We start from the raw sequence: 24,441 nt of genomic DNA, 5'->3' as shown, positions 1-24,441 counted from the left end.
TTAGCTTTAAACCAGTCGGAAGCGACCATCTGACTAAAAACTTCATCTTCTTTTAGCTTGTCATTGGAAATCGCCTCGTTAACCAGAGTTGTATCGTCTACAAATATTATAGTACTGCATATTTTCAAGTATTACACCAATCCACACCTTTTTAATAATCGACTTGCAACTACCGTTTTGTACCAGTTATCCTCAGTTTGTCAAGTAAGATTTAAACATTGAAATCATCGGGCGCTTTATACCGTAATTGTTTAAATTATTTAACAATTTGCCTTTGTTAGATCCAGCATCTGTACCGAGACTTTTTTTGATTCATTGAAAAAGTTGATAACTTTTTCAAGTAGATCGATTATTGCTTTAGCAATTGCTGTTGGTTTATTCGTAAAGAAGTTATTGAGGTCTACAGGCTCTATGTTAGTTTTGATGCTGTGTTTGGAATTTATTCTAAAGTTGTTGCTAATTACTTGTAATTACCATTGTATATTGTATTCTCTTGTGCTTTTGATATATTTCACATGACTCTGTTCACATAACAGATGAGGTTTATGGCTGATACAGTAGATTTATTTTCATGAATAGACGTTATAAACAACTTGTCAATACATGTTTGAGAGGTAGTTGTTATGCGAATTAGTTAAAAGACTTCTTGTTTTAACTCAAAAGATTCCATAAAATCTTTCAATTTCTTAATTGTATGGCTACTTTCCATAAAATTTACATTGAAATCACCAAATAACATGACACTAGTTTGATTACCCCTCACAGCAAATAAGGTTACTTCCAATTTGTTAATAAAATCATTATAATTAGCGGAAGGTGATCTGTAAACGTTTAGAAGTGTGATTTTTAAATTTATCAGCTTAGAATTGTTAGATTATTCAAAGTAGTGAAATAAATAACGAGAAAGTATTGTGAATAAATGTTGCAACCTTTCAAACCAAGATGCTGCTAAAAGATACAACCAGAGAGAAAATTTTAAAGAAGGAGGAGGTTATCAAATTGAGTTAATCTTTTTTCAACCAATGCTCTTAACCACTTATACATAAATAAATATGAGTTTTTATCTGATATTGTTGCAGTACAACTTCCAAACTTCCAATCTTTCTCGATGCCTTGAATATTAATACACAAAATGTTAGTTAAATCATTGGTCGAACATTCCAGGGGATCGTTATTTTTATTATTTCTACGTTCTCCTAAGGCCTAACCTGATTTGGTTTCTAAATCTTCCAATAAAATGATTAATCATAGTGCCCATTGGCCAAATGCTTGATGATTTTAATTTGTCATGATGTTGAAACAGAGTTTAATATTTGATATCATGAAACCCCTCTTCTGATATCCTCTACTGAAGTGTCCTTGTCTAGTTTTGATACATTATACTGCTTTCAAGTTAGATGTTTCAGCAGAACCAAGTATAGTTCTTGTTTTGCATTTTTCTTTTTTTTCGTATAATTGTTTCAAAATTGTTGTTTTTATCGTCCTGAATTGAAACTCTTATAGGTAAGGGCGCATATCGTCGGCTTCGAAAGAAAACCACGTAACTCCGTTTTGGAAAATTTTACAGGAGACAGAAAAAACTGTTTTTTTTTTGACAGTCGTGTTAAATGCTTTTCATTTTAAGCATTTGAGTGGAAACTTGTATTCCAATATACGCGTAGTTTTCGGAATTGGTAGATTTAATAATTTGTTGCATAATTACATCAAAATCTTATTTTTGTTAAAAATTGGAGTTACGTCGTTTTCTTACTAAGCCGACGATATGTATTTTATATTAATACCACACAGATAATAAAAAGGATAGATTACAACAACAATAGATTATTGCTTGATTTAAATGGCTGAGAATCATGTAAGGAGGGCTTTGAGGACTCATTCGATACTCACCTTGCCATGCATTTATTTATTGAAGGCTTTGGTTTATGACTTATGTAAAGACTAGTGGTGGAAGAGATATCTGGCAACTATCCGGTATCCGGCCTATCCGGTCATTCGTTAAAATCCGGCCGGATATAAGAAACCTTTTACTTAGTACTCCACTATTCACAGGAATTAGTATCTCTTTTAGGTGTTGGACACTGCAGATAATAATCACGTTCAACCCCAATAGGATTTTTTCATTGAATACAACTTTATTTATCATTAGCAACCTCATTGTAACAAACCCAACACGAAAAATGTCCCAAAGTATTAACAAAAGTGTCGTCTTTCCAATGAACCAACCCGTTTTGAAAAATAACTTAGTTTTTGAGAAAACAATATTTGAAGTTTTGATCAAATTTGCGATGCTGCAATTTTCATTGATAATTTTCAAAATTTGCTATAAAATTAATTTCTTGAAGGATCCTTGTGGAAATATCACCAATTATTAATTAAAGTATCCTCTTTTTAATGCAAAAAGCCGTTTTGAAAAATCACTTTCAGTTCTTGAGAAATAAATTTTTGAAATTATCGATGTTACAATTTTCATTGATAATTTTCAAAATTCGCTATAAAATTAATTTCTTGAACCATCCTTGTGGAAGTATCACCAATTATTAATTAAAGTATCCTCTTTTTAATGCAAAAAGCCGTTTTGAAAAATCGCTTTTAGTTTTTGAGAAATACATTTTTGAAATGATCGACAATTCTTTCGAATTTTGCAATTTTCGCCGATCGAGTTTTAAAAATTCGTATAAAATCTAGTTTTTGGAATATGAGTATGAAAATTTCCCAAAGTGTTAATAAGAGTGTCCTCTTTCCAATGAACCAACAGGTTTTGAGAAATAACTTTTAGTTTTTGAGAAAACAATATATTTGAAGTTTTGATAAAATTTACGATGTTGCAATTTTCAAAATTCGCTATAAAATTAACTTCTTGAAGGATCCTTTTTTTAATGTAAATAGCCGTTTTGAAGAACGGTGATTGAATAAATATTCTATTCTATATTTTATAACTTTTTGGTCTAAACCTTCTATTAGGTATGCCTGATCTGAGTGTTTTTTTACAGCTTTTTTCATTCAAGTTGTTTATTATCATTATCTCCTTTTGATGCATACTCTTATACTTGTTTTTCTAGTTATTTTACAGAACCTCTTTTAACATAATTGGAGATGATAAAATAATGAGAAACTTGTGGAAGAAGGCGCAAGCAAAGGTCTGAAAGATGATAATATTAAACCTTCTGATAGCGCCATTGATCCTGGAAATAAAGATGAAGCGAAGAGACCATCACATTTTAGGGATTGATACATAATCCTCTTTGCCATGATTGATATTGGCGATTTTCAAGTACATTTAGACCGTCAATTAAAAACTATGTGTCGAACAGTATTAGTCAAAACATCCACACTATAAAAACTTAAGTTATATTGTTTGTAAACATGTTCTTGATCTGTTAATTGGATCTACATGCCAGTAATTACAGAGAATACCAAATTAAAGTACAAAATAAATCTTTACTTAAAATTGTTAATGCATACTAGTCTCATATAGGCAACTCAATATACGTTCATTACATATTAAAGTATTTAATTATTATAAAGAATCTTCATTGTAAAATATTAATAAATTTCACTTATTATAATTATATTTAAGTTTTACTAATATTATTTTTAATAAAAGAATTAAATTAAAAAAAAAATTTCATTAAAGCGCCATCTCTATTTATTTTTTCGTATTAATCTTTCAAACACAAAACTTTAATCCTTTAATAAGTATGCAAATGTTGCTTAATTTAATTTATTGCAAGGTGTTAATAAATAAACGCATGTTCAATTACAAAATAAATTATCAGCACTTAAAAAAAATATCAGCAATCATTTTTTTTTTTTTATTGCAAATTCACGTTTCAAGTTTTAACCCAAACAAGTAAAGTAAATCATTTTCATTGAACAATTAACGTTTTAACAATAAATTTTACGAATTATTTCTATTTGAATTATTTTTAATTTGAAATTAAAATAAAAAAATTTACTTGATCGGAAATATCCAAGTTGGCTTTGGCCAAGAAGGACGCTAAATTCGTTGAAACAATTGAAGATCAAGATTAGCGGTGTTTGTTTGTGCAGCGTCTTCCGTAACACGAACAGGTAAGCGAAATTTCTCATTAAAAAAACGCGTAAAAACGTTTAAAACGAGCCAAAAATCGTATTTGAAAAGTGCGAAATTGGTTGGAGACGCGCAGCGTCGGCGTCGGAATCACATTTATCGACTAAATTTTAAGCCAATTTGACATCTTCTCGAGGTTATATTTAGAACGGAAGGTGGTAAAATCCAATATGGCTACCTTCTAGCTGCTTACACAACATTACAGTTATACAATATTTTCGCATCGTAAAAAGAAAAAACGTTATTTTTATTGCGTGATTATTTACCGAGTTTTTTTTGTGATTCTGTGATTTTTATTTTGTGATAGAGGACCCCACACATACACGAAACGGGTGTCGCGCCGATAATCGCTTATAATAACCCCCCTCGTTACTCCCCTCCCGTCAACGTTCCCTTTTTTCGGCAGGAGGAGAGAAGACGCACTTTATCTCGCGCCATTTGCTAAACAAATCCGCTACTACGTTTATTTTACGTCGTTTACGAATTTTACGATGGTAAGTGCCGGCTATTTTTACCCCATACGAGTCTATCTTTAATTATGCGCAACGATTCCCCTGTTTTTTATGTTGTGCATGTTCCGTATCGTTATTATTGATTTATTTGGTGCATTCTGTCGTTTATAGGTTATGTCAAGGTGTCGAATGTTTATTATTTTCATTTTTAACACAATTTTTGATTCATTTTTACTTGATTAAGGACTCATTAATTGGTATGATACCTATTTGAGAGTTCATTTTGCCTTTGGGTAATATATTCTTTACTAATGCTTATTTTCTTTTTCTTTTTGAATATAGATGTATAACGTTCAGGATTGATATTATTTAAAACTAAAACAAACGACAGAGATAGGCCTACAAATTTACCTGCAATATTATAACCTTTTAAAAAAAAACGTTGAAAATCGTTTAAATTATCAAAGGAATTATGGAACCGGATATGAAGGAGATCTCGGCGATTTCCGTTGGTCTTGCCGTAGTTAAAGAAAATGATTTCGGTGATTTGAGTGGAACAATGTTTGGAGATGGAGCAAAGATGGGTGCTGGAAGCCCACTCGAAGATGGTTTATTGGATGATCCTGATAGCTGCGGAATGTGCGGGTATGCTTCCACTTTTATAACTAAAAAATTAATACATTTACAGTAAAACCATGATATAACAGACAAAATATTTTTAACTCATACTATTAATATTATCTATTTAATGCATCAATATATTTAAATATAAATGTTAGCACACATAGATAAAATCCAACTTGGCTTATTCCCCAAGCTGCTTTATTCTATGTTCATAGATAAACTCAGGGTATTCCCCAACTTGTCTCTATATCAGCGGTCGGGGAACTTTTTTAATCATTACCCCAAAATATTTTTGTGTAAGTTGATGTTATCCATGGCGAAGAGCAAAAAAAACGAAATCGCCCCTTTTTAGCATCTTTCATATTATAGCCCCCATGATAATTTTGAAAAGAAAACAATAACTAAAAATGTAATTTAAACATCATTTATTCAATTTATCAATGTTAGTTTTTTCGTCTAATAATACAAGAAAAATATCATATGAATTATAAAATAACAAGAAATTATCATTTACTTTATTTTTTTTTCCTCAACTGTATATAACAAAATGAAACCCATTGAGGTACAATTGAGGGTTGACAATTTTGGGTACTGTAACAAATTATAATAATAATAGTGGTGGTACAAACAACAATTAGAAAAAAAAGAATAATTGAAAACATTCTTTTTTCACGTTTTGGAGAAATGATGTTGTTTCATGTTTGATACAATTGCTTCAAAATTGGGACTTTTTGATGTAAGAGCGATTTGAATACAGTCTTCGGCGCTTAATCGATTTCTGTTCTTCGTTTTTATGTTCATTAGAGTGGAAAAACCTTGTTCGCACAAATATGTTGTTCCAAATGGCAACAATTTTTTAACCGCTTCTTCATGTGCAATTTTGAAAGCCTTTGCAGCTTTTGACATCCAAAAAGACGACAGATTTGGTTTACTCTCAAATTGAATATGTGCTTCAGTATTAGATTGAAGGTCAAGAATTGCTTCAGCCAAACCTGAAGGTTCTTCTGGTATCATAGCAATTTCACATTTAAAAGGATCTACAATCCAACTGACAGTACATGTATCAAGATCTGGAAAGTAATCTGAAAACCGGTTTCTGAGTTTGATAAGATGTCTTACAATTGTATCCTTGATGTCAGCAAAAGTAATATTTTCGCAATCTTCCAAAAACGAAGCTAACCTTGAAAAAGAAGCTATCTTGTTCTGTTCTACTTTCTGTCTCCAATATTGCAGCTTTAATCCAAACGCTGACAGAATTTCTCTCGCTGAAATGATATTAATATTCTTTCCTTGCAATTCTTTGTTTAATATATTTATACTCTCAAAAATGTCCGTTAAATATGTGAGATATGCAACCCAGGAAGAGTTTTTAAACTTATCTGCGAGAATATTTTTTTGATCAACCTAACGTCCTGACATAATTCACAAAATAGCCGCGTGTTTAGTGCATGTCCCTTGATAAAATTTACAATCTTGATGACATCATGCATGACGGCTTCCAGTGTAGGTTCTAAATATTTGACCATAAGGGCCTGGCGATGGATCATACAGTGAGTAACTTCAATATTTGGGTTATTTTTTTTTTTACGAAAGCCGAAAAACCATTAATATGACCCAGCATAGCTGGAGCTCCATCCAAGGATACAGAAATACAGTTTTCCCATTTTAAACTTTGCGCATTAAAGTATTCATTTACTTTATTGTAGACATCAATTCCACGAGATCTCAACTCGAGAGGAGAACAAAACAGCAATTCCTCTTCAAAATTATCTGCACCTTTGTAGCGAACATGTACCATTAGCTGTGAATTGCTACTAAAATCAGTTGTCTCATCAAGCTGAATAGCAAAATATTTAGCTTGTTTTAATGCGAAAATAACCTGTTCCTTCACATTTTCTGCTAATATAGAAATTCGTTCTTTCACAATTCTCGCAGACAAGGGCACTGAATTCAGTTTCTTTGCTTCTTTTTGACCACACATAATCTCTGCCATTTTTACAGCAGCTGGTTTAACCAAATCTTCACCAATAGTGTATGGTTTCTTATTTCGAGTAATCAACCAGGCTACTTCAAGCTAGCCCTTGATGCTGAACGCTGATCAAATGTACCAAACAAGTTGCTATTCAATTTTTGTCTTTTAACAGAAATTTCTAAATTTGCAAAGTATTCTCGCGGTTTGGAAGACAGGTGTGAATGCAAATTATCTAAATGTTTCTTCAATTGACTTTTTTTGAAAGATTAAGAAGTCAGTACCTTTATACATACAACACACTGTGGTTTCATTGTACCATTGTCTTCTATTTGTATAAAACCGTAATTAAGGAATTCGTCTTGGTATTTTCTTTTTCTATTTGCTGCCATCTTAAAGGAGACAGAAAATAATAATTGTAAAATACTTGAATATATATGGTATGGCATGGACTGAGCAGGTAGGCGGGTCTGTGCTTTACTGCGCAAAGGTATAACTCGAGAACACTTAGTGGTGGGGAGTGAGATGGCGTGGCCTACATATGTCGCTAAATTGTTTAAGTTGAAAAAAATACTAACAGGTTTATAAAATAGCAAATTAAAAATATATACTTTTTACTCACAAAAGTTTCATTTTTACCCCCAAAAATTTCATTTTTACCCCATTTGGGGTAATTTACCCCGGTTCCCCGACCGCTGCTCTATATGATGTATAAGTCAAGGATGGTAGTTCTAGTTTTATTATTGAATTAAAAGTTGCAAGACCTAGAACTGATCCATGCTCTTTGATCTTTGTGTACTCTGTGGTGATTTCAATATTGATTTGCTGGACCTGATGGATGTATACTGTGATGGGTTTCTAAAAATGATTGGGAGTTTTGAAATGGTATTAACTATTGATCAGCTAACGAGAATCACAGCCACTAAAAGTAGTTTAATTGATACAATTTTTTGTAATCATTGTGATCTTATCACTGAAGCAAAAGTTGTTCTTGTACACAATGTAAGCGATCATGAATTTATATTCTGTAACTTTAACAGTCGAGTCAGTGACTTTGCCTAGGTATATTAGGTCTTTGAAATATTTTGATCAAGCTCTCTTTTTAAACTTCATCCAGTCACTGCCTTTTGATGATATACAGGTGGTTCAGTTTTTAATCGGGAAACTTTACTAGGATGTAGTACTTGCCAAAATAATACAAGTTTTATACAGTGTGTCCCAGGATACATGTTACAAGAGGTATAGTGACTTAAAAAATTTTGAATTTTATTTTAAGGCTGATTAATTAAGCCCTGCTTGGTGTGGAGAGAATTTTAAGTATATTTTCATATTTTGAAAATCAACTCGGTCTTGATAGTGAAGCAAAAACTATTTTGAGTTCAGGTAAAATAAGCTTTTTGTCCATGATACGGTAAAATATCATTAAAAAAAGTTGTTCAGAGTGAGAATTCATGGCACTATGCAAAATTTCAGAAAGATCTACCTACAATGATTAAACCACCATATTTTAGATTACGTCAGAGTGGAGAAAAAAAAATGACTTAAGTAGGCGCAAATATTGACAAATAAATTGTATTATCCCTCAGTTTTAGTTCACATTTCAATTACTTTACAATATTTATGTTATTTAAACTAAAATGTGATGGTTCAACCAAAGTAGATTGAAATTTTGTATAGGATCATAATTTCTCATTTTGAACAACTTTTCTTAATAAAATTTTTCCGTACCATGAACAAAAAGATTACTTACCTAAACTAAAAGTAGTTTTCGATTCATTGTCAAGGCCGCCTTTGTTTTTAAAATATGATAATCTTAAAATTCTCCTCACACCAAGCAGGGCTTAATTCCTTAGCCTTAAAATAAATTTCAAAAATTTTTTAGTCATTATACCTCTTGGTAACATCTATCCTGGGACACACTGTATATAAACATAGGGTCGCAACTCTTTTGTTTTAGAGCTATGAGCGATCAAAGTTGTGCCAAAAATTTACATTTTGTTTTGTATTTCAGTAAACCGAAACTTTATACGTATTTAGGTATTAACCAGTAGTACATACATACAAAATTTCAAATTCTACGGTTTACTTATACCCGAAATAAAAGATAAAATGTACAGTTTTGGCTCAACTTTGACAGGTCATAGCTCGAAAACAAAAGAGTTGCGACTCTATGTTTATATAAAAAACTTGTGTTATTTTGGCAAGTACTACGTCCTAGTAACGTTTTCCGATTAAGAACTGAACCACTCTGCATATCATCATTGACGACAAGGTAAACTTGCTAAATCATTTGTTGATCTCAGTTATTGACATATATGCCCCCCGTGTGAGAGTAACTTCTGCCAAGGATCCCTGTCTGTGGCTTATTGACAATGTTAGATTGATGCAAAACTTAAGAGATGAGGCCCTGTCAAAATTTAAAAAAACAAAAACTCAGTCTGACCTGAACCTACTATAAAGAATTAAGAAATCTTGTAAATACCGCACCTTTTTCATATTTAAGTCTGAAAAACGTGCATATACAGAGTTCTGTTAACCCATGGAAACTGTTGCGAGAAAACAATTTATTACAATAGCGTCTTTTACACCAAGAGTTTTTTCGACAGTCTTGGAGCGTACAATCCATAGCGCCCGTACCTAAACTGCTTTGTAAACATGCCGATCTTAGACGTGCATCACGCGCGTTCGCGGCTCACGTGGTTGGAACGCAGGTTAGAACCTGCACAGCGTTTATACTTGTTCACTTCACAGAAGAGTTTAGGTTCGAACGCGCCAAGATTTACATTTCAGTTACAATAGTTGTTTTTATAAATTATTCCAAACTTTATCATGTTCTCAAGAAAAAAGTGTTATAATCGTTCAGTTAGTATTTTTTTTTCTATAAATATTTCTAAGATCTCTTTATTCCATGACATATCTTTAACCCTACAGTGAATACGTTGGGCCTGACAGGCCTATGACTTATGTGTATTGCTGTAACATTTAAATCACGTATTCTCTGTAGGGTTAAGTTTTGTGATCCTTCAAAATGTAAATCTTGGCGCGTTCGAACCTAAACTCTTCTGTGAAGTAAACAAGTATAAACACTGTGCAGGTTCTAACCAAGGTTTATATATAAGAGGTTGTCTAGGTTCGTACGCAATCATACTGCGCATTACGTCACATGTGGAAAATAATACCGCCAAGCAATTCAAATTAAACAAAGGCATGGAGCACCACATGGCCATGAGGTTGCGTGCGCAATCCGTGATCGCTTACGTCACGAAACACTCCTGCTCTTGCCCCTCGCCCACAAACTAAAATCAAAGTATTGCAGCATAGGAACTTAGACAACCTTTAATATATAAACCTTGGGTTCTAACCTGCGTTCCAACCACGTGAGCCGCGAACGCGCGCGGGGCTAAGATCGGCATGTTTACAAGGGCAGTTTTGGTACGCGCGCTATGGACTGTACGCTCCAAAATTGTCCAAAAAACTCTTGATGTAAAAGACGCTAATGTAAGGTTCATTCCCTTCCACAACACTTAAAAAGCGGCGACGAACTAAATAATTTCTTCTTGGAAGCTTAATGCTATGGCCACTGTAGGGTTGATAATTTGATCAATGACTTTGGTAAGGCAAAGTTTGGCCCAGATGTTTTCTCATTTAGGTTAGTGTCCGAGAGTGATATTTTAACTGAATTACATAATATAAGATCAAATGCTGTGGGTGCTGATGGTATTGCTATTCAATTTATAAAAATAGCTTGTTGTAATTTGTACCTTTTTTATGCACATTTTTCCTTTTTTTTTATTTGTATGTAAATTAGTATTTCTATTTGTCAAGAATCATAGTAATAAGAGGTTTTTGTTTTGTTTTCGTTGTTGCTGACAACAAGCGCGTCACTATCAATAAGATTTTTGTAAGAGTTGTCTCGTATCTTTAACAATAAATAATTCGTTACAACAAAAAGCAGAAAATTGTTATTCGTTACGAAGAAGTGATAACCAGCGCTAGAACATACGTTATATTACTCAACATAGCTTGTCCTGTAATCTTACCTCATATAACAAATATTATTAATACTTGTCTATTAGAAGGTGTTTTCCCTTCAATATGGAAACAACAGTCCATTGTGATACCAGTACCAAAGGTACCAAGTCTAAACGAATACTCATGCCTATGACCCTTAAGCATTTTGTGTTCCTTATCAAAAGTATTAGAGATAAGGATAAAGTATAAAGATAGTTAACAGACAATTGACGCAATTTCTGAAGGCTGAGCGCATTGTTCCAGTGAATCAGTCTGGTTTCAGGGAAGGACATAGCTGTGAAAGTGCTCTGACCAATATAGTGTATGATATTGTTACCGCAACTGACTCTAATAGATTGACTCTTCTGGGGATGTTGGATTTCTCCAGAGCTTTCGATACTCTAAACCAAGATTTGTTAATATCACCATATCGGGCTTGATTCTGTCTCATTAGCTCCTTTCAAAAATTACCTTAAAGGCAGGATTCAATCAGTCAGTATTGATCAGGTGAAGTCGAGTGCTTTGAAGATAAGGTCTGGAGTCCCATTCTTCGCCATAAATTTAAAATTTACACGATATTTCAATAGTTTCGTTAATTTCTGTAACATCCACTATTATGCTGATGTTCTGTCATTTTCTGAAGGCCACTTTGATTAAAGCTTCAATAAGTTCGCGTGACTTGTATGGCATTATCGATGTGGCTTGGGAATATTGCTTAAAGATAAACACTAATAAGAGTCAAATCATTCTGTTTGGGCCCCTGAAGTTAAAAGAGAAATTTATTAATGGGTTTTATCACCTGTCGATAGGAGATACTCCTATTCCATTGAGTAAGTCTGTCAAAAACCTCGGACTGGTCATGGTTGAGGCGTTGAGCTTTAAGGGAACATATTACTCAGTTGATTGGTCGAACTTATGGTTCGTTAAAATTGATTTACTCTAATCGTTATAGTCACTATAAACAGGTACATACACGTTACTATACGTGTATAGCAGGGTGCATTAACTAATACACCTTAGTAGTTTGTTCTGGAATCTTTAAATCAGACTTGCATTTGTCTTGCATGTACAACCCCATAGTTGAATTCCCTATGTCCATTTTAGTTTTAATACTTGCTTGTATATTAGCAACTTGTTACTTAGTGATAGTGTTGATTTTCTGCCAATAAGCCAATATAGGTGTCTAAATTTGATATCAGGTTCCTCACGTTTTTTTTTTGATGTGAGCTTTCCATATGAGTTTGGCATCCAGAGTCATACCAAGATATTTTTCTGTGTCGGCGTAAGGGATTGCATTGCCATTTATGTGTACTGGGACATAGTTTACTTTCTTATAAGCTCCAGTTTTCTATTGAATTTAAGGCCAATTGTAACTTATTTGCTGCAACTACTTCATTTTCTGCAACAGCCAAGATCGCTGTGTCATCTGCGACTGTAGCTGTTAAAGTTTCTGGTACCTGAGGAAGGTCGAATATGTAGAGTAAATACAGTGTTGGCCCAAGCACACTTCCATGAGGAATTCTGGCTCGTATTTCATGTAGTGATGAATAAGCGTTTTCGTATTTTACTCTAAAATATCGATCAGAAAGATACGATTTTAATAGTTGACTATACGTTGATGGTAGTATTTGGTCTAGTTTGTAATTTAAACCATCTAACCAGACTTTGCCAAAAGCTTGTGCAACATCCAGAAATACGGCGGAGCAAACTTTATTTTCTTCCATTGCTATTTCAATAGTATTCGTTATTCCGAAACCCAAATTGATGTATTGGTATTAAAACTTTTTCTTCTATGACAGGTTTTAGTCTTTTTAATAGTAATTTTTCAAGCAGTTCTGATAGTAAGGGTAATAATGAGATATGATCCTATATGATGTAATTATCTGTGGGGGGCTTTACCAGCTTTTGGTATCATTTTTCATATGCTTGGGAAGTATTTCTGTTTAAAAGCAGCATTAATTATTTGTAATAGTTTTGTAATCGCATTGTATTTCCTCGTTTGTATGCGAGAGTTTTTTTTTCATATAATTTTGGTTCAATTTTTGGATGCACGGATTTCTTTTTATCGCGAGTTAAGTGAAAAAAGTACTTTGTCAACTTTGCGACTTTTTTTTCTCGAAAATTAGCGTACGAAAAAAATTGAATTTTGAACAAGTGGTAGCCTGTTCTTAATGAGTGGCATATTTTATTTTTTCGATATTCCATACCGTTTCGCGGAAAATCGTGGGTTAGTAAGACGCCGTTATGTCGAAAACGGCTGGGTGGATTTCCTCGAGGATTTGACCAAAATATGTCGGTTGTCGGATTCCGTTATCAGTTTTTCAAAAAAGCGATCTAATGGAATTACAAATTAAAGAGAAACAGAAATAAGCTCTGCGGGGTGACAGGGGTCCCGTCTAATCGGAACAGATGGTGCGTCCCAGACAGGACGTCGCGCCTTATTTCTTTATGTAGGTAAGATAAAGGCGCGACGTACTGTCTGGGACGCACCAACTGTTCCGATTGGACGGAATCCTTCTCTCCCCGCATAGCTTATTTCTGTTTTTCTTTAATTTGTAATTTCATTAAATCGCTCTTAAAAAATTAGGAAGCCCTAATTTTGAAAAACTGATAACGGAATCCGACAACCGACATTATTTGACATATTTTGATAAAAATCGCGTTGAAATCAGCCAGGTCGTTTTCGAGATAACCGCATCCTACTAAATCGCGATTTTCCGCGAAACTATATGGAATATCGAAAAAATAAAATATGCCCCACATTAAGAACACGTCGGTTTACCACCAGTTCAAATTTGAAATTTTTTCGTCTCTCAAGAATCGCGTACTTTTTTCACTTAACTCGCGATAAAAGAAAAACCGCGGACCCGAAAATTTCTAAATTAACATGTGATACGCAGAAATATTCACTGATTACAATAAACTTTACCGCAATTTTTTCCATAGAGTGGTTACGAAGATATCGATCTCTAAATTGAGGGACCTTGACTTTTTGCACAGATAGTAGTGCTGAGTAAATCTGGCCAGTACCAGTAGTTAGTTATTATTCAGCATTAGATTGTTTTGTATTCTTATTGAACTAAAAGTAGAATTAACTAATAAAGAAGGCAACGGTGTGGATAGCTTCGAATGTGTGTGCATAAAAATTATTCATTCAAACAGTTTAAAGTGCAAATTAATAATTTAACGGAGACTCGCTTCCCCATATTAATCCGTTATATCAAGGTTTTACTATATTAAAAAATTATGTTATTAAAGTGATTTTGTATTTTTTTTATAGTGATAAATTGTTGTTGCCTCGTGTTTTGTCTTGTTTGCACGTGTTTTGCGAACACTGCCTCGACAAGAAGTTGATCGGCGAAAGTGGGGATGCGGGATCTGCAGAAACTGTCATCACCTGTCCAACTTGCAACCAAGATACAAAGGTAAATGAAATTATAACATAAAAATTAATACAAAATTGAAGGTAAAATTTGTTTTACCATTACCATTATATACTTCATTTAGTTCATTTTTATCTCGGTCTTTTATAACAGTTTCCTTTCTGTTATCTTAACCATTATCTTTTCATTTACTGAATCAAGGACGTAGTTTAAAATAAAAATTAATTTTTCTTATCAGAATCAACTGCTATATCCAGTGGTCTGAGTGGTCATATGGACCGTTTATTTTGAAAATGGTGTAAGTCCATTTTTGAAAAAAATGAGATATTACGTAATTCATGCTTAATTTAATGTAAATTTTTGTGTATAACTAGTCCGTGTTTAATTTCTTAAAAAATGTCCCTGTTTTGTACAATTTAAAATTGGTCGGTAAATGAAGTATCATAATCATCGATTATGAAAGTGGTGTAAGTCCAATTGACAGAGGTAAGTGGCTTAGGTGATGGTTGTTGATCAGTAGCCTGTTATTTTTTGCATTTGTTTTATATTACGTGTCAAGAGTTAGTAGTTTAGGTTACTTATTGTATTTTTTTCCTAAAATGGATAACTTCAGATTAACATCAGATAGTGATATAGGTAAGAACAAATGGTAAATCAATATTATTTTATGACAATTAAAAATATCTATTTTATTTAATTTTAAATAAATTCACTCAGAAATAAAGCCCATGAATATAAATAGAAGAATAAACTTAAATTCAGAGGATGAAGGTAATTCCGCTATGAACAACAAATTAACGAATCTTAAAAAGAGAAGAAGAATAATAGAGGTAGAATCTTCATCAGATGAGGATATTGTTACTGAGAACTTAGATTCTGCAGAACAAAATGAAGGAAAATATATGCAACAAATAAGCAAAATTATTTATTTATTAAATAAATAAATAAGTAAAAATAAAAAAATGTATTTCTCTATTGTAATGTTCAACGTGAAACTGTCAATAGAAGAAGGCCTAGAAATAATTCGGGCACTATGAGGGCATATGCTTATAAATTTTACCTGGTCACTTCTGGTGAAAACATTTTAGTATGTAAGAAATTTTTCATTGATACTTTCCAAATATCTACTGGACGAATTGATCGTATCCTAAAAGCGCATGAGAATATTCCGAAAGACGCGTGGAAAAATGGATGGCTCTTGCAGAAGAACTAGTGAGTTAGTGACAAATACGGTGATAGAACACATAAAAAGCTTTCCGGCATTTGAAAGTCACTATACTCGATCTCAAAATCCAGAACGGATGTTTTTAAATCCCGAATTAAACATAAGCAAAATGTATAATTTATACTTAGAAAAATGCAAGGAAAATAACTTGAGTTCAGTTAATGAATGGACATACAGGAAGATCTTTAAACGAGATTTCAAGGTACACTTCCATTTGCCACGTAAAGATACGTGTGCGAAATGCGATTTCTTAAACATGGAAATTAAGACAATAACTGATGACGAAGAAAAAGCAATTCTTGTACAAAGACATGATGTTCACTTGCAAGATGCTGAATTAGCAAGAAAAGCATTACAAGAAGATAAAATTGTGGCATCAAAAAATCCTGATAAATACTTTGCCATCCCTTTTGACTTACAAAAAGCCTTATTATAAGCGAAATATGTATGTTTTAAACGAGGGTTTTCACAATTTCCACGACAATAAAGTTAATATGTATGTGAGATGAAACTATTGCTTCCAGGTGATCGCAAGAAGTAGCTTCTTGCTGTTTGAGGCATTTAGAATGCCATGTTATTGCCTACAGTGACATGTGTACTGGGCAAAATCGAAATTTACAAATGGCATTGATGTGGTTGAAGGTCCAGTCGTTGGAAAATAACATTGACATAATTGAACACAAATTTTTACTCTTGGGGCATTCATACCTTCTGAACGATGCAGATTTTTGGCATCATAGAAATGGCATTGCGAAAAAAGAATTTTATTTACACACCACAGGATTATTATGATGTAATAACACAATGTAGAAAACATGATAAATTCATTTTACATTAAATGAAACGAGAGAATTTCGTTTCAATACAAAATCTTAAAAATGCGATTAAAAAACATAAAAAAAAACACTAATTGAGAACAGGTAAATTGGTTGCAAATATGTTGGATAAGGTTTCTCAAAAGTGCTTCATACACTATTTTATATAAACCATCAATGAAGGACAAAGAATTTAAAACTATAAATTTATTACCTACACGTCCTGGAAGACCGCTAAAATTTGAAAAAATTGCCTTTGAAATATAAAGACATCAAGCAGTTATTACCTTATAGACCACCGGTGCATCATGCATATTTCGAAACACTGCCACATGCAGAGCATAAGTAAATACTATCAATATCTTGTATTTTTAACAATGTAATTAGCGTCTAAAATTAAAAATACTACTTCTATTTTATGTCATGTCATTATTTGTAAACAAAATTGGATCAATATGAAGTATATTTTAAGTGATATTTGATTTTTCAAATTTGAAATTAAACGATTTTTACAATTGTCTAATTTTGAAAGTGGTGTAAGTCCATTTGCAGCCCGTGGGTATACATCAGTTTAGTAAAATATAGCTAAGGGCCGGTTTATCAATATCTAGTTAAGACGATTTATCTGTTAATTAAAATTGTAGCTGATAGATAACGTCGACGAATCGTTTATCCACACGTAGTTTAGGGTAATTTTATAGATAAATGACATTTGGATACCCACCAGATTGAAGTACTGGTTAAGGGTTTACCTATTAGATATTGTCAAAAAAATGTGAGCACAAGTTTGATTGCTTGGTGAAAGGAAATGACAATAAAATCAAAATATAACGTCAAAAATAAATGTGGCAATGGATAAGCAAGAGAAAGAAAAGATCATCAAATTTTAGTACAGCAGAAAAGAACTTGCTTATGGATTTGGCAAACGAATATAAAAATGTTATAGAAAATAAATAATAATCTAGTAATTTAAAAAAAAAAAAATAATATAATCGTCTTAATTTTAACTAACATTGACAAAACTGTGTCCTTTTTTAACCGAAATTTAACAAAAAAACGTGTTTGTCCAACTCCTCAAAGTGGTTTTGACTTTTGTCTTTCTTTTATAATCTATGGTCGTCGTTTATAATTTAAGAATTGGACAATATCCTCATCTTTATCGCTGTCTAATAAATATTCATATAGGAATTCCATTATAAAAGAGGTTTTCGAAAACAAAGCACAATACCGAAAGCACACGGGAATGATAACCTCCAAAACATGATCAGCTGTTTATATCAACTTCACAAACTAAAGTCAATTATTCAAATTTCACCTATTACGTTTAATTTCCGTTTCTAATGTTAACACTCAGGGGTACCATCTATGTTCTATCTCGTAGGTTGCTGCCTATCGGGTAGAAAGTTGCTGGATAAACGGTTCACTGAGGTTATCTGTTAGGCAAGTTTATCCATGAGTTGTGTATCTAACAGATTTAACTCGACATTGATAAACCGGCCCTAAAACAAATTTATTTAACCAAATTATACTTATATTGATAAAACAGTGGAAATATTGCCAGACTTGATATAATTTACCTAAATTTTTTAATTAACAGACATGTTAAGCTTTAATTTTCTCGAAATAAGAGAAAATGGACTTACACCACTTTCAAAATAAACGGTCCATATAATGAAAATAGAATTATAATTTTAATCTCATGATTTTTATAGAAGAAGTATATTTTTATAGTTTTAATCACGTCAATGATAAGTTTATGACAAGGGGTTAAAGTGGTTTCGATTTAATACCTTGTATAAAATCGAGAAAAACTCCAAAACAAAACATTTTCCAGTTTTTAAATTTGTTAAATTATGAGGTATAAAAAATATAGATTAATCATTTTGTCTATAGGAGAAAATAAAGGTCAAATAAATATAGGATACACATAAGATTTTGTTGTTAATTTTTCAATAAACATAGGTCCATGACGTAAACGCACTACACCTCATAATTGTAATCTAAATTCCTATGTTATTGTGCGATTTGAAATTCTTTGGAGAACAACCTCTATTGTTCTGTTTCTTTTAATAAACTAATTTTTATTTTTTCTGTTTCGTATTGTTTCAAATGTTGATAAAATCATCACATGATTTATATAATGGGAATGCATTTAAATAAATTATGTTTTTGAATCATAAAAATTTACAACTATTTTATGGCCCCTCCAAGAAAAATCGGCAAAATCAACTCGCAAAGTTCTGAAATTATTAAGACTTATTTGAGAGTATTAATACGTCATTGCTGTTGATGACGTTTTATATGTATGCGCACACGTTGGCTTGTACCTTTACACTTAGTTTAGTTACTTCCATTATGTTTTGTCAAAAAAAGTTAAGTGCATTAGCTTCATATGTTGCTGCCTATTTGTGTAAGTTGCAATCATTTTTATGTATATTTGAAATGTTTATTCAACATTTTGTTAAGAGATGAAATAAAAGTTAAAGTGGCTCTTCAATTGATTCTAAATAGGGAGATAAGTATCTTTAATAATGAAATTTGATTCTTATCTTTGCTATTGTTTATATTTTGAGGTTAATTTTTTTTGTTGGTTACCAAAGCGCATTATTTTAATACTATATCCCTGATTTAACTTCATTTTTGTGGAACTATATTATAAGTGTGAGATAGATCTACTTCTGAACTCAGAATGCGATGGAAAATCGCTTAGTATATTAACAAGGAAGAAGAAGAACGTTTTATTCAAGTAATTCAGAAGAATACTTCGAAATGACAAAATTACCACACAGAGGCCCACTTTTACCACCTCTTGATAAATTTATCCGATAGATAATTACCATGGTTACAGCGGTTTTAAGCGCTCTCATTGGCTAAGGCTCGTTACTACCATCTTCTGGTTATGCTATCTAAGGGGATTACCACAGTTACGGCTATTTTACGCGCTCTGATTGGCTAGTAGATGGGTTTATCTATAAGATAAATTTAACTAAAAGATGGTAGTAATGGACCTAAGAGCGCCAATTTATCTATTGGTTAAAGTTATCAAGAGGTGGTAAAAGTGGGCCTTACCGCTTCTGATATTATATCAAAAGAATTTGAACTAGAGGGCAGATTACTTTTATGAATAATGTACTAACAATAAGATATTTAATGTATGATCTGTATTAGTTTTTAAAAAATACTTTAAAATTACTTTCTAAAAAGAAAGTTGAAAATAATCTTAAAATATAATAATCTTAATTACATTCTAATTTATGTTACAAAACAACTATTATCTTGACATAATATCAAATCATAATGTCGATTTGTTTGTAGTCGCGATTTTAAAATATACATAATGAAGGCCGAAATTTTTATTTTTGTTTAGGTTGGAACAAAGAAATTAGCATCCTTACCATTGGACGTAATGACAACGAATATATCCGATGTTTCAAACTCGATAAATTTGCAATGCACAAGTTGCACGGCAAAAGAGGTGGCGATATCGCGATGCTGCACTTGCCACAACCTTTTATGCGGCAATTGTGAGACCGCTCATCGTTACATGCGCTGTTTCTCCTCACACAAGGTGATATCGTTAGAGGAGCTCCGCAAAGACGGTCAAAAAATCACAATCCACAAGCCATTGGTATGCGACATACACGCCGGCGAGAACGTTATCTACTATTGTAGCACGTGTAACGTGCCGGCTTGCACCGAATGCGCCAAACTTGACCATAAAGTCGCCGCTGGACATCAATGCGAATCGATTTCAGACTCTGAAATTCGCGTTCGTCAAGAGCTCGAGGGAATGGTAGCGGAAGTTAAGGTGAAGATTGATCAGACCACGAAGGTGTCTGGCGACTTGGAGAGTAGTTTAATCGAGTTGGCGAATCAACGATCGACAGCTAAAGATTTGATTAACGAATCGTACCAAAGTTACAAGGCGGTTTTGGAGAAGTGTCGTGATACCGCCCTCGACGAACTGAATACGTTGTACCGCGAAAGGGAATTGAAGGTGATGGATATGACGGAGAAGGTCGGCAAGGAAATTGGTATGTTGGAGGACGCTTGTAAATTTGCCTCGAGATTGTTGGATAACGGAACCGTTGCCGAAATTATGTACCTGCGTAAAACTGTGGGCACTCAATTGCTCAATTTAGTTAATAACACTTTGAAACCTGAAAAGAAATTTTGTATCGAATTTCAACCGGATTTCATCGAATTCGAATCTTGCGCCAAAACTTTATTTGGTAAATTCCAAACGGAATCGACATCGCCCTCCTCGACGCTCTCGAAACCCAAAGATAGTAGCCCCGTTACGGTAGGAACGACAACTTTGCCTCCTTTGAATATTAACGGGTGCGCCGGGGGATCTTCGCTGTCCAATAGTAGCCCGATTTCGCTACCCACTTCCATGCAGTCTTCGTTTGACGGCGATTTGGGCGCCAACTTGCAAGGGCTTACGATCGCCGCTCAGAGTCCTCCTGTCACCCAAATCAACGCGGCCCCTCTGCAAGGATTCTCGCGTATCGCCGAATACAATATCGCACAGCTAGCCACGCTTGCTGATGCAAACGCTGCGGCGGCTGCAGCTGCCAGTGCTGCAACTTCACCCACACAGTTTACCCTTGCTGATTTATTTAATACTGATACTGCTTATAAGAATTTGCATTCACTTGCCAAGTTGGGATTGAATAGTTCTGGTAAGTTTTATTTAACTTTACTTACTGGATTATTATTTTATTTTGTTTTTTTTTTAGAAAATACGTTGAGTAATGGCGGACAAATGTTACGTCCCAATTCTCCGGCAACATTAAATATTACCAATACTTTATTGAACGGTTTCAATCCCGTTTCATCTTCCACGTCACCGTTATTATCGACACCAGACGACATCTTACCTGATCCATTGACCTCTATTGTATCAAATCCGAATGGTGGGGCTAGTCAGGTAATTTATTATTTTTATTCCTCATTATATTGTTGAGACTAAAGGCCACTTTAGAGTTTTTTAAATTTTTTTGAATGCAAAATAATCTTACACGACGCTATTACTGCAATATCTAGCGTGATTGGCTTTACATTTAGCAACTTTTAACTGCAATATTTCAGTTGCAATCAATGCTGCCAACACATATTTTTTAAAAGACTGAGGCAGATGTACACAAACAAATCTATACATCTGCAAGTGCAAGGATACCAAAAAAAAAAAAGTGTCATTTGCGCATGCGTGCAAGATAAATTACCGCAATATTTCTTGTAAGCAATGAAACTTGCGAACTGTAAAGTGGGGCCTTTAGCTTAGAGGTGCACAGACTGATAACATTTTGAAAAAATTGCGATTTTGTTGTTTGCAGGTTATTCAGCGTACAAACAAAGTGAGCCCAATGCAAATTCGATGCAAGTTTGGTCAGTTAGGACCTAGCAAAGGCCAATTTAATTCGCCCCATGGTTTCTGCTTGGGCACTGAAGAGGATATCGTTGTTGCTGATACTAATAATCATCGTATTCAGGTCGAGTTTTTTTTTTGTTTGAAATATTTACTGTTAATGATTATAATCTATCTTATTATAACCTAGATGTGTGTAATGATATGACAATTTTTTTTTGTGAATAGGTTATAGAGATAGAATTGATTATTGTTGTAATCGCCTTAATATTATTTATACTTTGATTGTTTGAATACGACAAATAATTAAAAATTTTAATACTGTAGATTTTTGAGAAAACTGGTACGTTCAAATTTCAATTTGGAATAGCTGGCAAGGACGAGGGACAACTCTGGTATCCGCGCAAGGTGGCAGTAATGCGATCGAGCGGCAAATATGTGGTTTGCGATCGTGGCAACGAACGTTCGCGCATGCAGATATTTACCAAGAACGGACATTTTTTGAAGAAGATTGCAATCCGTTACATCGACATTGTGGCCGGATTGGCTGTTACTACAATGGGTGAAATCGTGGCAGTTGACAGCGTTAGTCCGACTGTTTTTGTCATCAGCGAGAACGGCGAGCTGTTGAGATGGTTTGATTGCAGTGATTACATGAGGGAACCGTCTGATATTGCGATTCACGGTGAGTTAAAAGATGCTTATTACTATATAATTTTTTATTTTAATTTTTATACAAAATAATAATGTTGCGTGTGTTTTTTAGGGAAAGAATTTTACGTTTGTGACTTTAAGGGTCATAATGTGGTTGTGTTCAGCGAAGACGGAACGTTTTTGCGTCGGATTGGTTGGGAGAACGTGACCAGTTATCCAAATGGGATCGATATATCAGATGCTGGGGACGTTCTTATAGGGGACTCGCACGGAAACAGGTTCCATGTGGCCGTTTTTTCTCGGGAAGGACCTCTCATTTCCGAATTTGAGTGCCCCTACGTGAAGGTAAGTTTTTTTTTTATATTTTATTTTGTAAAATGTCAAAGCTGGAATTCTTGAATGAATGTGTGGATGTTTTAAACAATTTTAAAAACAAATATATGTTACGGACATAGCAGGAAAGCAGAATAATTGATTGTAGCAATTTTTATTTGGTTATGTAAATAATGATCAAAACATTAATTTGAATTCATATTGAGATCATGAAACTTTAAAATAACATTTGTAAGTAGCATAATGCTTTTGCAACAAGAACATAAAGGCTTTGGTAAGGAAGTGATGACTCATGAGTCTCATTTAAAGATAGACAAGAAATCAAAAACAATATACAAAATATGTGATTGACGCTTCCCATATAATATTTATTTATAATCTTTTATGCCAACAGGACTTCCTAATCGCCTCATCTTTTTGGGTTCTTTGAACTTGTACCATCTCTAATAACAGATTATGTACCTTTTTATAGATAACCTTTCGGGAGATAAATTCCACTTATTGAGAGACGTCTAATAAACATGGCAATATTACTACATTCAAACCATATGGTCTCTAGAAAACGAGAAACCTTCATCTGCGATCCTTAGGTTATTGATTCTTTAACAGAAATTTTGCGTTTTTATAATCTGTTTATTACTGAACTTAACTACTAAATGAGTATCTGCATGGTAGGGTTGAAGGATTTTCAAGAGTATTAATTAATCTATTATTCTATTTAATCTATTAATTAATATTTATATATGATGTTTCTGTGGGACTTAAGAGAATTTCTGGTTGGATCATTTTAAAGTATTAGGCATCCAGATCTTGATTGATCATATAAAATATAATGAATTGCAATAACAATAGACAACCTAAGCCTTGACGTCACAGAGATGGGCGGAGCTTATACTGACTCCAAACGTTTTCATTGCTAACTGTGTTGCTAACAGTAAATCACCATAATATATGCAATTTTCCATTAGGCCCAATACTACCACTCATAGTTAAAGTCTCTGATAGCGTTATCTATCGGATAGCTTAAAAACTGGTTACTACCACTGTATTTATCTTATAGATACCGCTATCCAAGGGATAACTTTTGAAATATCTGTAACCCATGGATTGGGTGTCGGATAAGTTGCTATCTAAGGGATAAATGCGGACACCTAACCTCAAATAGGATTTTTTTAATTCTATATCGTTAAAATACCTAATAGTAGGTCTTTTGACCACATAGAGCTGTCAATTGAATAATAGGCAAAAAAATCCCTAGATTTCTTGGTTATCTCAAGGATTTCTTAACTATGAGATAAATAGAGGTGGTAGTACGCACGACTCTGTTATCTACGAGATAACGGGCCTTAGGCTCGTTACTACCATCTTCTGGTTATGCTATCTAAGGGATTATTACCACAGTTACGGCTATTTTACGCTTTCTGATTGGCTAGTAGATGGGTTTATCTATAAGATAAATTTAACTAAAAGATGGTAGTAATGGACTTTAGTGTTAAAATAAAATAAACTAAGTG

The 24,441-nt window shown here is 33.3% G+C and overlaps 1 protein-coding gene across 3 annotated transcripts in view; it reads left to right on the top strand.

The window, feature by feature from the left end:
* Positions 1 to 3,962: 3,962 nt before the first annotated feature.
* Positions 3,963 to 24,441, top strand: part of LOC111419988 (meiotic P26) — a 36,856-nt gene continuing 16,377 nt past the window's right edge. For 2 of the 3 annotated variants that reach the window (XM_071199785.1, XM_071199788.1), the window contains exons 1-8: positions 3,963 to 4,071; positions 4,885 to 5,187; positions 14,427 to 14,571; positions 19,937 to 21,254; positions 21,312 to 21,502; positions 21,909 to 22,064; positions 22,268 to 22,625; positions 22,707 to 22,939. In XM_071199785.1, the coding sequence (XP_071055886.1) occupies positions 5,015 to 5,187; positions 14,427 to 14,571; positions 19,937 to 21,254; positions 21,312 to 21,502; positions 21,909 to 22,064; positions 22,268 to 22,625; positions 22,707 to 22,939 (2,574 nt within the window). In that variant the 5' untranslated portion in view covers positions 3,963 to 4,071; positions 4,885 to 5,014. Of the gene's footprint in view, positions 4,072 to 4,249; positions 4,585 to 4,884; positions 5,188 to 14,426; positions 14,572 to 19,936; positions 21,255 to 21,311; positions 21,503 to 21,908; positions 22,065 to 22,267; positions 22,626 to 22,706; positions 22,940 to 24,441 lie in introns of those variants that run through there. The other variant, XM_071199786.1, reaches the window with a different exon arrangement.

Source organism: Onthophagus taurus, chromosome 11, assembly GCF_036711975.1.
Source record: "Onthophagus taurus isolate NC chromosome 11, IU_Otau_3.0, whole genome shotgun sequence".
Lineage (NCBI taxonomy): Eukaryota > Metazoa > Arthropoda > Insecta > Coleoptera > Scarabaeidae > Onthophagus > Onthophagus taurus.
This window is presented reverse-complemented; position numbering and strand designations above follow the sequence as displayed.